The sequence below is a fragment of the Chiroxiphia lanceolata genome, chromosome 18 (genome assembly GCF_009829145.1).
Source record: "Chiroxiphia lanceolata isolate bChiLan1 chromosome 18, bChiLan1.pri, whole genome shotgun sequence".
NCBI lineage: Eukaryota > Metazoa > Chordata > Aves > Passeriformes > Pipridae > Chiroxiphia > Chiroxiphia lanceolata.
This window is the reverse complement of record NC_045654.1, coordinates 5,051,356-5,068,780: the sequence shown is the minus strand read 5'-3', so window position 1 is coordinate 5,068,780 and position 17,425 is coordinate 5,051,356. Positions and strand designations below refer to the sequence as shown.

Genomic DNA, 17,425 nt, shown 5'->3' with positions numbered 1-17,425 from the left:
GCTCTGAAAGGGTACTTTTCAAGGTCTTTGGGTAGGTTGTTTGTGGCTCCATCCTACTCCTCTTAATATCGAGAGGAATCTTCAGCTTTTGATTTCAGCAGTGGGAGGATCAGGAAACACAGCAGGATGCTCCACTCTATTGACTGAACATAAAGCCCTAGAGCTGCCAAAAAAAAGGCTCCACTTAGTTTAGGGTCCTGTGCTTGAACCCTGCAGATGTATAGATGAGGTTCATGATGAACAGAAGGCATCTGGGCTATAGGTAAAGCTTGCAGGAAAACTATCACATCCTGAGTGTGACTCTGAGCCTACGCACCACCCGAGGAAAGAAACAGATCCTCACGCTCCCAGATATTTCTGGATTCAGTCTCATCAATAACCATCCTGATTCCTGAACGCTTTCATTAAATTTCTCAAGCTATTTTCTAGCCTAAAAGACTTCCAGCAACTACTTTATAAAAATTTTGTGAGGTGTCAAATACCACCATCACCTCTTCTTTAAAAGTGGCAGACAGAAGCTCTTCTAAGGAAACGCGTAACATTCACACGCACGTCAGGTACCGCACGGAAAGAAGAACTTGTCTTTGCATCCCACCCTTTGGTGATGTTCAGTAAGAACCACAGTGTCCTTTAAAATCTTGAAAGGGCATCTCAAAGAAGGCAGGATTTGTAATTCAGCAGTCGTGTTCAAATGATTGCAGAAAACCAGTGACAAACTACATGGTGAAATGAGCTGCAACAGCCTCTGTGCGTCTCCAGAGCACCCGTGTGGCTGCCTGCACAGCTCAAACAGAAATGTCCAGCAACACTGTGACCATTCCTTATGGTTTCTGTGGCAGCAGTGCCTGGATGTCCAGCTCATGGACCATTTTTTAAGGCATGGTACACATGCCTAATCAAGACAGACAGCTCCAAGACATTAAACAAAGGTTGCCTTCATCCAAAGAGGAAGGGATGTAGCAGTGCTGGTGCAAGAGAAACACAATTGCTCTTGGTTTCGAAAGATTTCTTACAACACTTACAAAAGAAAAGTGCAGCTACACAAAGAAGCATTGACGAAAACTAACAGTGCTCCAAAGTCCCCACTGCTGAGGATGAGGTAACTGGTCAATATTGACACAGCACTATAATTATATTTAGCAGGTTCTCTTGGAGGAGGTGAGGATTTAAAAACCAGCTGGGTCTGTTTGTAACATCTGTAAAGAGCAGCACACAATGGCGAGTCATTTAAATGATTCAAACTTCCCCATCACCACAGTGGCACAACAGTTTTCCTTACAGCACTGAGAACAGTTTTCCTCTTCACAAGTAAAAGCTTTAATTTACCAGCCAGTTCTTGCTGGGCTGACAGAGCAGCATTTTCTGCCTGAATGTTAATTTCCTCCCGTTAAAAGAGATGTGCTTTCAGAGACAAACATCTCCCAGGACACACTGGAGGCCTTCCTTCCTGGCCATTACCGCACGGGCACTGTGCAAAGTCCACGGTTTTGTCCTAAACCTTTTTAATAGGAGCATTTTTCCAAGTGTGGTGTTTGCAGAACTCCAGCCTCACACACAGCCAGCCAGGGCAGGGCTTGCCTGCTTTACTCTGGGTACAGCAGTTGCTGAAGGAACCCTCGGGGAAGTTTATCCAACAATCACATGGCACGTTACAGGATTTCCAATGCAATACCTCAAATTTACATACAGCCTCCTCCTATGTGAAAAGACGATCTCCTGCTGCTCCTGCTGTGCCAGGGATCAATACACCACCTCGGTGCTGCTGTGTTTGCTCCAGGGAGCCTGTGCCCTGACAAGAGGTCCTGCTGAGGGAGCCTTTGCTGGCAATGTCAGCTGGGGCTGCACAGAGCAGGAAGAACATCTGGAAAACAGCCCCGGTGCTCCTTCAGCCTCAGGGTGCTTTTTAAGTCACACTTGTTACGAAACATACTCCAAGACTGAAAAATTCACTGGGAGCTGGTGCCAATATCAGGAGGAAGAGGAGTAAGTTTATTCTTTGGTATTACAACATTCCTCACTTACAGAATTGGGAATTGCTTACCTGGAACAAGACAGCAGTGAGCAGGCACAGATCCTGTGGGACTGCCCTTCCACCCTCCCCCTGCAGCACGCCAGGACATGATGCACCCCTTGCCAAGGGCATTTCTGCTTTGCCCATATCTAACACAAAAGGGTAACAAAGAACAACACTGTGACAACAGCTCCCTGCCTGCTCAGCTCCTGCACTCCAGCCAGAAGGGCAGTTCAGAGGGAACATCCTGGGCAGAGGTATCAAGCTCCTCACCAGCACAGGGAGACCTGCCAAGGCTTAGGACTCCTTTCCCCACCCTGGCAAGAAGGGAGCAGTCTGAAATCTCTGAGCTGCTTGTGCTAAGGGGAGGAACTGGTACCACATCTACCAGACCACATTAGCAAGGGGATAAAACACCTATTACCACAGTGCAGATGGGATGTTCCCAGCAGGAAGTGGGAGCAGCCTGTATTGGCAAACTCTAACCACTCAGTAGGGAGTGCCAGGTGGTCAGCAGTCCATCCCATGCCTCCTACCCAGCTTGGTTAGCTTGTTTTTCACTTGTACAAGTCTGACTAGTATTTCATGTTCTGACTATCCCTGCCTCTTTGACGCCAGCGTCCATGTCTAGCCTTTCTCCACTGCCCTTCCATCTTTTGGCTACCTCTCCACCCCTGTGTTTCAGAATAAATATTACAAGACTGTACCAGGGCAGCAGCCAGAGCATTCCTGTCTCCCTGCCATGGGAGCTGTGAGGATCCAACACCCAGCCAGATCTGAACAAGCAAGCAAGGAATCAGTGCCTTGCTCCCACTCCTTATGAATTACATTTAAAAAAACCAGACACCAAAAAGGAGGTGGAAAGCAGGCTAAAGGCAGTGTCACAGGTACCTCATGCCTATACAATTCTGGTGTTCTCTTCTCAACTGGGTGGTGCTTTTTGCTATTCCAAAGACTTAAAAACCAAAAGATTGAGTCACAGCCATAGTAAGTGCAACCTTGGGACCTGACCCACGGCCAGACCGAGCGGCTGGAAGCTCTGGAGATATCAGAGCACACACACTGGCCCCGAGCCATGGCTGCTTTGAATGTGTTTGCAGCCTGTCAGCCCAAGCACTTTAGTTTACTAACCAGGTTGGCATCACATGTTGTGCTCAATTACTGCAAGGCCGACATTCACCAGCTCCAAGGATTAGACAGATTCGGCTCTTCCTGACTCTGTTTAGAACTCAGGGCTTTCTGGTTTTTTGTTTAAATTAACAGCAATAATTGTTTTCTTGCAAACGTTAGAAGAGCACAGATTAAGGATCTAGAAACCACAACACACAAGATTTTGCAGAGGTTGCTGCTGGCACAGCTCTGTAAAGAGAATTAGGGATTCAAAGTGGGCGTATAAAAGGCACTTTAACTCTTCCTTTGGTACAGTGTGTTCATACACCGGGCAATGAATGTGCTCAAAGGAGAGGCTTCCTGTAAGGACAGCTCTGAATCTCACACAGAACCTGAGAGCCTACAAAGGAGAAAAGCTATTCATTTCCATTTTTAAAGTGTAAATATATTTGTAAGCTTCTGTTAAACAGGCTGGAGGTGTCTCATTGTCTTGGTGATATTAAACAGGGCAAATTCTGTAATCAAGCCAGTCATGCTCCATGCAGGGAGGGGAAGGAGCAGGGAGAGGAGCCAACATTATTTATAACATCAGTACTGGTGTGCCAGCTCTCCTCAGGAAGGGCTGTACATCCAGGCTGAGCCCTTAAGGAGCAAAGAATAGGAGAATAAAAAGGAAAAACTGCATCTGTTGGGGGTGGTGAGGAGAAAGCCACAGTAAAACAAAACAAACAAACAAACCCAAATACTGAGAGGAAGAAAGGAGAAGGATTTGGAAACACTGGAGAGAGAAAGACAAGCTAGCAACAGTAGTAACAAGCAGAGCAGTAACCCCATTTATTGCTGTAGCTTCAGAGGTCAACTTCTCTGGATCCCCTTGGGACCAAGCTAGGAGCAAAACCCACAGCCTGCTCTGCCACAATCCTGCTCTCTGCTGAGCTGGCAGACAGCAAGGACAAAAGGATCTGATCTGAGGAAAAGCAATGGCTGCCAATGCTGCACCAACCATGGACTGCACAGCAGAAAAGGCAAGAGAAATTCTACCTGGAAATCAATAAGTACCAGCCAATTTCTTCTCCAAACAGAGCAGATAGCAGGAGGTGGTTGCTCAGCTTTAGCATTCCTGCCTCCCTTGGCGTGATATGGGCAAGAATTGGAGAGATCTATTTTGGCAAAAATTCATCTGCACTGAAAAGTGACTCCTCTCCTGGAGGGTGGAACGAGCTTTGCCTTCCCACTGCTGTTCTGCACCTGCCCCCACCTCCCTGTCTCTGAGCCTGGCTTTGCTGGTGAGCAGATCTTGAAAGGCCATTCTTATTTCTACTCTTCTCATGGCTGCAATCTCTCCCCATATGAGTAGCAGCAGTAGGATCACAATCAATTAAGCTTCCCATCCTCTTTAGCCTCCAGGCTGCAAGCTACCCACTCCAAAACTCTTGGCAATCACTCTTCTCTACTGAAGGGTGTCAGTCAGCAACTTTCCAGCCGTCCCAATACTTTCCTGTGTCCTAAGAATACTGTAGCGAGCTCTCCCTCTGTCCTCCTCTAACTCTGTTCAGGTATCTTCTCCACCTTTCACTCTGGCTGTAGGGGAAAGACAGACACATTCTCGCTCTTTCTGGGATTGAAGTATCACAACCTTTTACCAACACTGTCTGACACCTTCTGAAGCTACTGGCACTGTCTTATTTGGCAAACATTTGGGCTGACATTCTCCAAGAGAGGTTTCCAGAATTTCTGGAAAATTCAATCACAGAAGTTCGACTGTTACAGAAAGAAAGGTTTGGGAAAATTAAACCACTTCTCATGTTAAATAAACAAACAACTTAAGCATCAGTGGAACCTATTTCTCCTTTTCCCTCTCTCCCTGTAGGTTTGCTTCAGAGCAGCAGGTAAAGTTTGGTAAAAGCTTTATGCCAGGACACACATGAGCAGCCCAGCATGAGACCCTGGAAGAGTCAGAAGAAGGGGTATGACCTCTCTTGCTCAATGCAAACATTTGTTAAGGTTTCCTAACCACAAAAATGACAAGTCAAGGGATGCTGAGATCCACACTACAAAAGGCCACCTTGCTTATGCCCTCTCTGGGTCACAGACAAAACTGATGCTGGTGCACCACTTGTCACCCTCCTGGGACACCAACAGTGGACACCCAGTGGAATGTGAATCACGAGAGGTGTTAAAGTGGCACAGTTTAGGGGCAGCATCTTTTCATCTGCTTATATGATGGAGGTGATGAGAGGGATTAGAAAACACTCCCCATATGAGAAGGTGCAGAGCACCACAAACCTTTTGGAAGTTCATTGCAACACTCAGCTCTTGGAACACTGACATGAGGTGCTGGGAGTTGGTCACCCTACACCCTGAGGGAGAAACAGGATGCCCCTCTATAAGTAGTAAAGGAGGGATCCCTTCCTTCTCTTTTAGAAAGAGGCACTGCTTTGGCCACTCTGCACTTTCCCTATGGTGGCTGGACAGAACCCTGATGTGCCACCCAACCAAAGGACAGAGTTGCTCTAAGGAGATGGAAGGACTCAGTCAAATACTTGGCAGAAAAATACAAAGCCCAGAGCAAGCCCATAAAATAAGTCAAAGCAAGATGCCCTCAATATCCAGATAGCAACAACCCAGTATCCAAGAGGAAAGCTGGTCTCATGGATAAGGCAGATGAACATCACACCAAAATGCTTCTATGTCTGTGTGATGCTAAATGAATTACTGAGATTAAAAATATCATTGTTTGCATTATTCTCCATTTTTTTGGGTGTCTGACTGGAGTGCTGTTAAGTCTTGGTTATGAGTGAAAACAAAGGTATTTGACTTTAAATGTTAAAAAAACTGTACCAAAAGTCAGAACCTGGTTTTGCAGAAGATTACACATCTCGCATTAAGCACCCAAAATTAGCAGATGCTTTTCCTATAACCTGTCTGCCTTGATTACCTGTGGTTAGTGAACATACCATCCTCTTATCTCACAGGAACACTGCAAGGATAAGTAAGACCTGTGTAGCATTCCAACTGTACTTGCAGTTAATGGCCATGCCACTAGGAAATGAATACTTCAGAACTCAGAGCAGAGTTTGCAGTGCCCCATAAATAAGGTGCACACACAGCTCCAGGGGTGAAATGTTGAATCCAGTGAGTATCATTCACTGTGTTCACTGTACAATGCAGGAGCCCCATAGGGAAAATAGGATGACTGAGTAATTCAAAGTTTTCACTGAGATTCAAGACAAGGCTATGGCATGAGGCAAGGCTGGATAATCGGAGTAATTTCTTAACTTCTGAATGACTTCACAATCTTAATATTTTGTCAAAGTAGTGTATGTACTGCATGTTGTGTTGTTACATAGGGTTAACTTGATTTGCAGACTCTGGTCATAAGGATAATCTAAAATATTCAGAAGTAACTGCAGGTACCCAAGGAAAAAGTAAAAGGGCAGGAGACAACTATAAAAGCAAACACAGGTAAACAAAACATGTTTTCTGCTAATCAAGTTTAGTGTAAAAGAAAATAGAATAGATGTGCATCCTGGTATTTCTGGTCTGACACATTTTATGCGCTTGGCTCAGCACAGTGTGTTCGACACTTAATTTTGTTACTGATGTCTTTTCTACTACAGCTGAAAACAGAACACAGCAAAAGCCCGCTAACAACTCGTGATGACAGAAAGTTTAACTTGCTTGGGAAATACTGCAACTACATGTAAATTAGTCTCTTCCTCCTTGTTATGGATCGTCCTTAATCAGTGGCATTGTCAACTGTGGACTAATCACAGATGGGACCGACTGAAGCAGTTGAGGTTCACGATTAAAAGTCCAGTCTGTATCAGGACACCTCTTTCTTTTGGAAGCCATAAAACATCTTTTTATAGTCTGAGAGAAGAAAGCAGCCATTTATGTTCAAAATTATTTTTGAAAAGGCAGGCCTTCTAGCATTATTAAAGGAACTTTGAAATTAACTGCTGGTAACTGCTTATGAGGCAATACTCAAACAAATAAAGAACAAGATTAAATATTAGGCAGTGTTTCTTCCAGGCCTCCAGTCACAGGCACTGTGACAACTGGTCCTTTGAAGATAACTCTCAGCTCTGTGTAGTCACATAGCGTTTTTCCTTCATCCTGAGAAACGTAACCTGGAAATCTCAAGCCAATATTAAAATGTTCTTGGAGCTTTTTGCATTTACCAATGATAATTTCTTCACTCAAAAGCCTCTTACATATCACAAGAATTCTCATCTTGAGAGATAAAAAAGCATCTCAAAATTAATAGACTAAAGCATAAGCAGCTAACTAGATTCCACACTTTACAGTCAAGTAAAACTAAGCAAACATCAACAATGTATCTGCTTGACACTGCTTTGAGAGATCTTGACAATTCATTTTTATAAATGAGAAAGAAGAAGAAAAACACTGTCTCAAGAAGGATTCTTAATCTGGAATTCATCCTGGAAAAGGCATATGATGTGGCAGTAACCAATAAAGAGGAGTAGAAGGATGTGTGTAATGAACACTGGGCACTAATGGCTTGTGGAACTTGTCAGACTCTTGACTTTTGAGGCAAGATAAATAAAACTGATAAAAGTGATGGTGTTGATTTACATGTATGCTGATACCTGTAAAATATCATCCTTTTCTTCCGTGACATCTTAACTAATAGGACAGAACAATCTAAAGCAACAGATAAGTTAAACTACTTAGGTGATAGATTTCCAAGTGTTATTCACAATGTGGAAATTCAAGGTTGTTGGCCAGACTTTCTCAGAAACACAGTAGGAAGGCAGTGACAGTTGGCTTGGTGCTATTAAGCATTTTTATGAATGACTTGAGGTAACCCGAAGTCTGCAAATGACAAAGATATTCAAGGGAACAGCAACTTGGGATTCAAGTGCTCTCAGTCTATTGCAAAAGGATAAACAGAAACAAAGGCTGAAAGTCAGAGACTAATTCAAGCTGAAACTAAGATATTTTTGACTGTGAAGACAGCAAAGTCAATAGTTATTTACCAAGGCATACTGCAGACTCACTACCAAGACTATTGTAAGAACAAAAATAGAATTGTTCTGTAAGTTCCAAGCTATAGCCACGCTACTGAACCTGAAACAAAAATAAAGCAAGGTAGCCTGAAGGGGCACATTAAACCAGAGGTCAGGCTAGGCAGTCCCTTCTGTACCTTTTATCTACCATTACATAGGCAGCTATTTAGTGAATAGTCAAATCCACCACAAGCAGTGGCTCTTCCCCACCCAAAGTCACCATTTCAGAGCTGGTAGCTTTAATTCCTCTTATTCCACTTTCACAGGGTGAAGGGAATAGTTCTTGTATTCTAGATGCTTTATCAAAACCTTCAACCTACCTGAAAATACCTTTTATTTTCCTTCTGAAAGGCAATGACAACCCACACGCAGAGATGTATGAACACGTTTTGTTCCGCAGTCTCCTGTCCAAAACACTTGTTATTTAGAGACTCTCTCAACTGCAGCTATCACCAATTCTCTCCACTAAAATTCACAGAGGAAAAGGAAAGGACTCACTGATTTTGTAGATTCCAGAGACCCTGAGGACAGAGTGTCTCGGCTGCCCCGACTCTTGGAGCTGAGGTGTGGTGAGGAGGACGGCGAGTCATCGATGTAGGGCATCATGTCATGGTGCCTCCTCTGCTCCTCGGCGCGGTCGGCATCGTACGCGTAGCCGGGCGGTGTCCCCCCGAACGGGGCATCTGCAAAACACACAGAGAAACCTGTCTGCTCACGCTCCAGGAGACAGCCTGCTCCACCAGGCACTGCCTGCCAGCTGCCACAGCACTTACCAGTAAACCCAGAGTCACTGATAGTTAAACAGAGGCGTAAATAGTTAAATACAGTAGAGGCGTAAATTTAACTAAACTTATGTTGTCACCAAAAGTTCATTTCACTCATTCTAAGTCCTAAAAGGTAAAGTCCTTTCTAACACCAGTTGTCTCTTAATTACAGCTCTTTCCCTCACATTTTCCTTCAAAAGCATTGGCATCAAAATAAATCCTTTTGCAGGCTCCATAAAAGCTGTGCAGTCTGGGTTGAGGAATGCAGAGGTTGTGACAACAGACTCCGCTTTTTCTATGGAACATAAGCAGATGATGCCCCTGCCAATTTAGAAAGCACAGACAATACATAGCTCAGGGGAGAAATGTAACTCTCTCCAGGACACTCAGGAACAAGAGGACCAGGAAAGAAAGGTCTCACATGTCAAGTGAACCAACCTTACTGCCAAGCCCAAAATCCTAAGAGGCCCTCTTCTATTGGCTGCTCCTCCTCCTCAACTTTGAGCCCAACTCCTTAAACAAATGAACAAACCACCACTCTACTCCCTCCTGCCCATGCCATCTCCCCTCCCCCCCAAAAAAAAACCCCAAAATAAACCAACAACACATCCAAAACACAAAGAACAAAGGATGGTGGTATGAAGAGTCAAATTAGCCATCATTGCATGAGACCTCAATGAACTTCTGTAGGAAAAATGAGTAGTAAATTGTTCTGGTATCTTTAGTAGCTGCATACAGAGAGTGCTTCTGCAAAAACCTGTAACAGGACACACAGTGAGTAGCTCCCTCTGCCATAGGTTAAAAGGTCTTGCACCTCTCTGCACAAAGAATATATACAGAGCCAAAATCTGGTTTCTGCACAGTGGTACCACACCATGAGTTCCATGGGCTTGGGAAACTCCTTCACCTCTCAGTGCCCAGAAGTGTCCTGTGTGTGACAGCAACAGCCATGTGTGGGCCACTGACCACACAATGGGAGAGTTCCTCCTCCTCTTTCAGCTACAAGTCCCAGAATGCCACTCTTCTCCCAAAACTGAAAAATAACTCCAAGGAGATAAGTAAGATCCACTTTTACAGCAGCTGGTGAGCTTTATGGAAGACAAAACTACAAAGATGAATAAAAATAATTACACTTCAACACAAGTAGAACCAATTTTTTACTTGTTTTCACAAATATTCAGGTTCTGTGAAAATAATAAGCAGCTGCTGCCAAGCATACTAATAATCCTGTTATACATCACTAAGGCAGGGTGGAGGAGTAACATTTTAAAGCCCACTTTCTTCCCTCACAGTAAACTCAGTTAAAGCATGACTCATTCCAGTAAAGGATGTGAACTTTATGTGGAACAGAATAAAACTTGATCCATGTGGCTGTTTCAGGAGGGAGAGCTGGTCTAGGGAATTTACGCAAACAATATACTGAAAACCCAACAATGCACTCACTGTAGAAAGGAGCCTCTGTCTCGGCTCCTACCAAATACCACCCAGCTAAATAACAGCCTGATAGGAGGCCTTCAGGCTGCTGAAGGACCATGGCAGTGTTATTTTAACAAGCTCAGTGAGTTCCATGTCCCCACCTGCTCGTGCTCAAGCTCTCAGAGTTCCTCAAAAGACTTGTTAGATTGTGCAAGACCACAGGAACGAGGGGTGGGGGGAAGAGGTACATGTTCTCTGGAGGGAACCTTGGCCTAGATGTTACAGGTTTCCAGAGCTCCACAACCATTCAGAAGACACCCTTTAAGTTGATTCAGCAACCAGAGGCTTGAAAGGCTGAGATAAGGATGCTCAGTCACAAACAAAAGAGATTTTTAGATACCCCAAAGCTGGATAGTTTCTACAACATCTGCAAGCCAAACAAATCTCATGCTGGAATTCTCAAAAGTTCTTTGGCTAAAAGGATGCAGAACAGGAGACTTCATTAGCCCCCACCTTGCACAACCAAACAGGCAAGGAAATACCAAAAAGGAAAAATACCCTCCTCACACACAGGTGGATGGTCTTCTGTTTGGCCAGAAGGTTAAGGGACTGTTTTGACTCCAGAGACCAAAATAAGTAGGAAGGAGGATGAGTGTCTCCTTTCATTTCTGCACTATTTATGCCATATTAAAATAATAATAATGAAAAACCCAAACAAACAAGACCCCACACCAGAAAGAAAAGAACCCAAACCCACAAAATCTGACCACCACATCACTTCAGTGGAAGAGCACAGATACCTGTTTTCACTCAGGTGTCCCTTGTGCAACTTTCTAACCCAACAAGCCTGTGAGACATTACTGACAATTTAACACTGGCATTATCCAAGAAGGAACATCAGTACTGGGCACTTATGTAGGCTTCATGCCAACTCAAGGAAGAGTTCTTTTTTCGTTTAGAAGTTTCTTCAAACTATTCTTATCCAAACCAGTTTCTCCTGCACACATGCATTAACAAGACAAAGTCTCTGTGCAGAAATTAAGGCAGGAATATATTTCTTTCACTCCCAATGCTCACTTGCAAAATTTATAGTTTGCTCCACTTTTGTTAATGGGGGAGTAAATGCAGACTAAAATACATTAGCAGAAAGGCTTGCAGTGAATCACAGTATTTCCACTTTCCTCACTTTCTCCTGCTAAAAAACAGCTTCACAATTCTACCTTCCCTTACATGTTGTGTCTCCTACTGCACAGGGACACCTTTACCTGAAAGAGAAGGAAAGGGCAGGTGGAGGACGTGAGCTCAGAAGAGGAGACTTATTGCCAGATTTGCAACAAGATTCAGCCTACCTTTGAATCATTTCATCTCCCTATCCATAAAAATGAAAATAACACATCTCAACAAGGAATGAATCTATCAGTGTCACAGACTGCCATGAAATCTATGCATAAAGCTCCACACAGAATTTAAAACTTTATTTCTGTATCCTCCAGGGATCCTTCACACATTAAAAAGCTTAGAAGTAGTTATAATCCCTCCTCTTTCTATTATTGCTGCACACAGCACTGAAATCCACCTATGGAGATCTTAATTATCACAAAGGCAGAAAGACCTTCTCGCTTTTATTCTGCCATTTTTTCCAACAGAAGCAAAATATTGCCACAGCCAGATACACTACACAAGCCTTAGCACCAGGAACAGAGGTAGCCTTGTATCTCTGTGATTAAAGAGCCCACTGTTGCTAGGGAAACTAGGTTATTGAGAGCTCCTCAGCCCAGCACAATGCTCACAGGCTGCTCAGGCTCCACCTGGGAGAGAAAAGCAAAGAGATCAGAGCCGAGGTTCACCTGCTCTGACACCTCCAGCTGCTCTAGGTGCTACCACTGGAGATGGCAAGTGGAGACAGCAGATGGGCTCAAGCAAGAGCATTTGGTTTCTTAGCCAGTGTCTCGGGGAAGGTGAGCATTAAGAGGGTTCTTATCCTGCTTGTAGGGCCAGCCAGTCTCAGAGTAACCATCAGTAACTGGGCCACCAAGGCCAGAGAGAGATGAGACCGAGCAACAGCGGACAACTGCTGGCAAGGGACAACTAAAGAAAAGGGCAGGCAAACAAGGATGGTGGGCTCAAACATGCGGTACTGAGAGAGCACCAGAGAGACATGCCAAGGACGCTGCTCCACGTGTGTCATGCTTCTCATCTCACCAGCGGCCCCCTTTTCTCCCCCTCTTTGAGTAACCTGTAAAAGATCCCATCCCACCGAGAAGAGCAGCAGCTGTGACTCTCAGAAACGAGCCCTCTTGGCACACAAGAGGAACTATTTCTACTACTGGCCCTTGGACAGTCTCTTACAGAACTGCTCTCCTGCACCAGCACATCTTCAGGTGCACTGAGCTACCTGGGGGTACAAAGGCTCATCATCCATGCACACATTCTGCTAAAATCCTCAGGCATTTATTTCCACCCTTAGTTCTTACAGCAATGGCCTCTCTGGCCTTGTTTTGCTCCAGCTTTTGTAAATCTCTTCCACCATCTCCCTCCTCAGTTACTGCTTCCATCCTCTCACCTCCTTTCTCATCTCTGCTTTTCAATTTCTTTTGGTTTTCTCAAACATAATATTCCTTTTCTTTATGCTGTTGCGCCTCCCCTCTTCTAAACTGCTTTTCTCCCTCACTTCCTCAAATTTCACCTGGCTGAGGGATAAGGAAGAATCTAACAAATTTACAGCTACTCAAATTCCCTGGCACTCAAGAGAGAGCACAGCAACACTGTTCCCTTGTCCTGTTGCCTACACCCTTCCTGCTGGGTGCCACATTCATTCTTTGGAAATATGAAATCACAGATCTAACTTGAAAGCAGGAAGGGTAAAAGAAATTAACTTCTAAATAAAAAGAAAGATTATCTGCATCTAATCCAAGGCCACACAATGGTTCAAATGCACGTGTCATACTTTCACAGCAGCACAACATCCATAGCTGCTTGAGAGGCTTAACAGCAGCCTGCAGAGAAGATTCCAAGCTAGCTGTGCTCCAGCTAATCCCGCTAAAAGAGCAGTGAAGCCACAGCAGCTCAGACCTGCCTGCCTAAGTAAATACCTAGAATCCTGGAGGGGGAAGGGAGGTGCACGTCCTGCCAAAGCCCCACATCACTGTGGCTTCATTGTGAATGGTACCAAGGCTAGCACGAGTTTGGAATGTCTACACTCACTCCAAAAACATCCCCACAGCTGCACAGCAGAACAGAGCTAAGGCACTTTGCATCCTCTGTGTTTCTATGCCAGGGAATGTGTGAGGCCATAGATTGACAATGCATTGTCTTGGCAACAGTAGGGGTTTAAGGTTTCCCCACCAAGCCATAAACCACTGTATGGCCCCTTCCCCTCTTATCCCCTTAGTTCTGTAACCCCACGGATGCCTGTGGGCCAGATAAAGAACTCAGTCAGCTCAAAGAAAAATATCTTTGACGCTTCCCTTCTAAGCTGGATCAGCTCCTTGATCTAGTTCATGGCTCAGAAATCCAAACTGGAAGGATACATGCATGGTGGATCAGGGGTGGGTATGCTTAAAAGCTTCTACTGCAATTGAAGACATCATATTAACAAAACACTGCTTCATTTTTCTTTAGACTGAAGCTTAGTCAGTTCCTGGGATTTACATGTGGCTGGTTTAGGAATAAGTTGCCGGAATACAACACCACTCCTATTTTTATTTTTTTTGTAACCTTTAAGTTACTAATGTGCCTTACCAACCTCAGCTCCAGCTTGTATATACCACTGTTTGCCTGGTGATAAACAATACAGAATAATGTAATTTTATTTCTTAGTGCTGGCCAAGCTACTTGGAGAAGGATCAAGGATTCAGGCCCAGCGTTATGTTAGAAGTACCTCAGTGTGGATGGGCTGAGAATGCAGTTGCCTAGGGAATACAGCACCACTCTCTAAAAGATATAACAGCTGAACTATGGAAAGCTAAGCATCCTGCTTATTTCCTTGACATATTCTGAATTGTCATCTCCAAACCCAGGAAACAGTATACTCAATATACACACTTTTGCACAAAACTGAGATCCACAAACAATGACTATGTGTGTCTACCTATACCAGGAGCCTGTCCCACAGGTCACAAAAATCAAGTATCAAAAGGGAAAAACAATAGCTACCCCATCATTTCCCAGAGGAAATGTCCACAGAGGATGATCCCTCAAACTGCTGAACAAGCTGATTGGGAGCACGGGCTGCAAAAGTAGAATTGCAGTGAAAAACATAACACAGCCCACCCACAGGAACACCCACGAACACACAAACCCAAGGCAGAGGGAAACAGTTTCCCACAGTCAGCCAGGCTGCAGTGGCCCTTCTGCAGGGAGACATGGAGTGGGCTCTGAAAGCAACGCTGCACATGCTGACACCTGCAAAGAAACATTCTCCAGGGAATAGAACAAAAGGGTAACAGCACCCCAAGGAGGGAGGTTTCTAAATACAAAGCTGGACACTGGAATGACAGCTACAGCTTATACAGCATCCCAAAACAGGAGTTCTGTAAATCCAAAATTTTAGCAGATCACCATATAAATTTCAGGTTGCCATCCTCTGCTCTCCCATTCCAACAGCTCATCTCTCTGAAGCACATGAAGTAGCTGCAGAAACAGGCACCTGTCACATATAAATTTTACACAACACTTTGTTGTCTTTTGGGAAAGGCAAGGTCTGTGCAGGTGAGTGCCATGTGCACAGATTGAGAACTGCACCTTCCTTTGCAGATGGAAGAAGGAGAAAGCAATGTACCTTGCATATGGAAGCAGCAAGACAGCTGGTGGTTGTCTCCACCCTCCCTCCCCCAGGGGATCTCAGGCCATAGATGTTAACCAGACTCCAAGAAACTTCTGTCTCTACCACAGATGAGCTTTATCCTCATAGCAGACAGCGCCCTTAAGTCTTTAGGAGATGAATTAACTGCAGTCCACTTTTAATCTTTTAGGTGTGTCAAACCCAGATCATTAAACATCTAAAAAAGAAGATCAGAGTTCTTTAATCTGCCCATATATTCCATGAAGAGTTCATGCAGAGACTAGAGGACAGGTCTGATCTGTTTGGAGCAGTCTGTTACTGAGACAGGTCACTTTTTGCTCTGATTGGCATATTTGTGGGGAGATTTAACATTCACACAGATCTAATGCTCACACAAAGCAAGGGTCCACCATCCAGCTGGGATGTGAAAGCTGGGATTACTGAGCCCATTCTCCACTTCAGGGAAACCTAGGGAGCCCTCCCACGGGACAGAAGGAGCTGCTCACTAAGGCTACTGAGAGAGTCCTCAAGAGGGAAAATGTCAGGAAACTAACCTGGATTATCCAGGAGAGTCCAGACAGGACTGCACTGTAGCACGCAAATTCCAAAGATCTCCTTCTGCCAGCCAGCACAACCTCCCCTCTGCTCACCCTTGCTCCAGACAACTCTGGTTAGCAGCCCTGGAGTGCTGCATGCTGAGAGTTCAGCCCAAGCTGCCCCCACACCTCACACCCAGCCAGGCTCTGAGTGAGTGCCTGGCACAGCGGGCAGCAAGGGAAGAGCAGCCGAGGTGTAAATTCCCATCTCTCCAGGACTTCTGACACTCGGATCAGCTTCAATCCAACTGAAATGCTGGGAGGGAAGCGCAACCATCGCTCACCACAAACCAGACAGGGGAGTTCAGCTGATATTGGCAGCTGGGATGAGAAGGAGAACAGGTTACACACTTAGAAGATGTGGCCTTTAACATACAGGGTGCCTCCACAGCAATTTATAAATTTTAGGATGTACTATGAGCATGTGGGGTGTAACTAATGTTAGGATAGAAAGTTACACCCAGAGTCACTGCAGAAGGCAAGACTTGAACATTTCTCTGAGACAGCTGACAACACCAATGTCCTACTGGCTGCTGCATGTGCTCCAGGGCACCCACAAGGTTTAGTCACCATCACTGAGAGCCTTAAACATCACTGAGCAAACACACACATACAGCAATGAGGTATGTTCCCATACACATACAGCAATGGGGTATGTTCCCAGCACAACTGGCTGCAAATACGGTGCCAACAGGTGAAGACAGAAATTTTGGTGAGGCCTGAATTACACAGGTACCACACTGGACTCAGAGGGCAGGCCAGGGCCCAAAGCCAGGAAACTTGTTGCCCTTTTTCTTTTTTAACTGCTCCTCCTCACTGTTTACCACCGGGCACAACACAACACCCCATAATATGGATGAATACCTCAAACTCCTGCCTTGGGGAGAGCAGAAAGTGAATCTCTTTCCATCCAGGGTCTATGTCTTTAGATTCCTCTGCTGTTCTATGTTTTCCCAGGCAGGCTGGAAAGGTTTCCATGTTCAGTTCCTGCTGGCAGTCAGGCCACTGGATGTCCTTGGCAAAGGAAACCCCAAAGCAAACTGGAACATCTCTGCAGTTTTATTTTCCACTCCTTACTCAGGATTGTGCACCAAGTTTAGTTATTCTCATTTACTGCGAGTCTAACAGGCAGAAGGTAAATTTTAGGTGTGGTTGTTGACAGTTGAAGACTTTTTTTCAGCATAAAAATACATGGACAGGAAGGTACGTTCAGAAGTACATGTGGCTTGGCCCCAAAGGCACCAGGAGCGTTAGCACTGACTAGACCAGAGGTGCAAGCTGACTGAAATGGAGAAAAGGTTTCCATGAAAAATAACGTAAAAAACACCCAAACCAAAACCAAACAAGTAAACAGCAATGAACACACACAGCTGAAAGGTGAAGAACCAAGAAGTCAATTTGCCAACAAAAGCAGGGGTTGCATTATGAGAACTCAAGTTATAGGATTCAAGCTGTCTCCCCTCTGTAAGTTCCTATCCATGTCTCTCCCCTACTGTCCTCCAAATCAGGTTTGCAGGGAGCACAGCAAACCACAGTAGGAGCTGGCTAAGCTAAAAATAACTGGAAAGAGTGTTATTTTATAAGTAAGAGCAGTTCCCTGTTCCATTTCACTGATCCTCTCCACACAATGCAGCAGCACAACAGCACAGAGGTGGGATGGAGCAAACCTGACTGCTCAGGTCAGCACTCCTGCTGTGCTCAAACTATAGCCT

At 44.8% G+C, this 17,425-nt stretch overlaps 1 protein-coding gene across 4 annotated transcripts in view; it reads right to left on the bottom strand.

Annotated features, from left to right (window-relative positions):
* The window catches only part of BCR (BCR activator of RhoGEF and GTPase), a 98,994-nt gene that overhangs the window by 43,238 nt on the left and 38,331 nt on the right, over positions 1-17,425 (bottom strand). For all 4 annotated transcript variants that reach the window (XM_032706114.1, XM_032706113.1, XM_032706115.1 and 1 more), the window contains exon 2: positions 8,653-8,837. In XM_032706114.1, the coding sequence (XP_032562005.1) occupies positions 8,653-8,837 (185 nt within the window). The remainder of the gene's footprint in view (positions 1-8,652; positions 8,838-17,425) is intronic.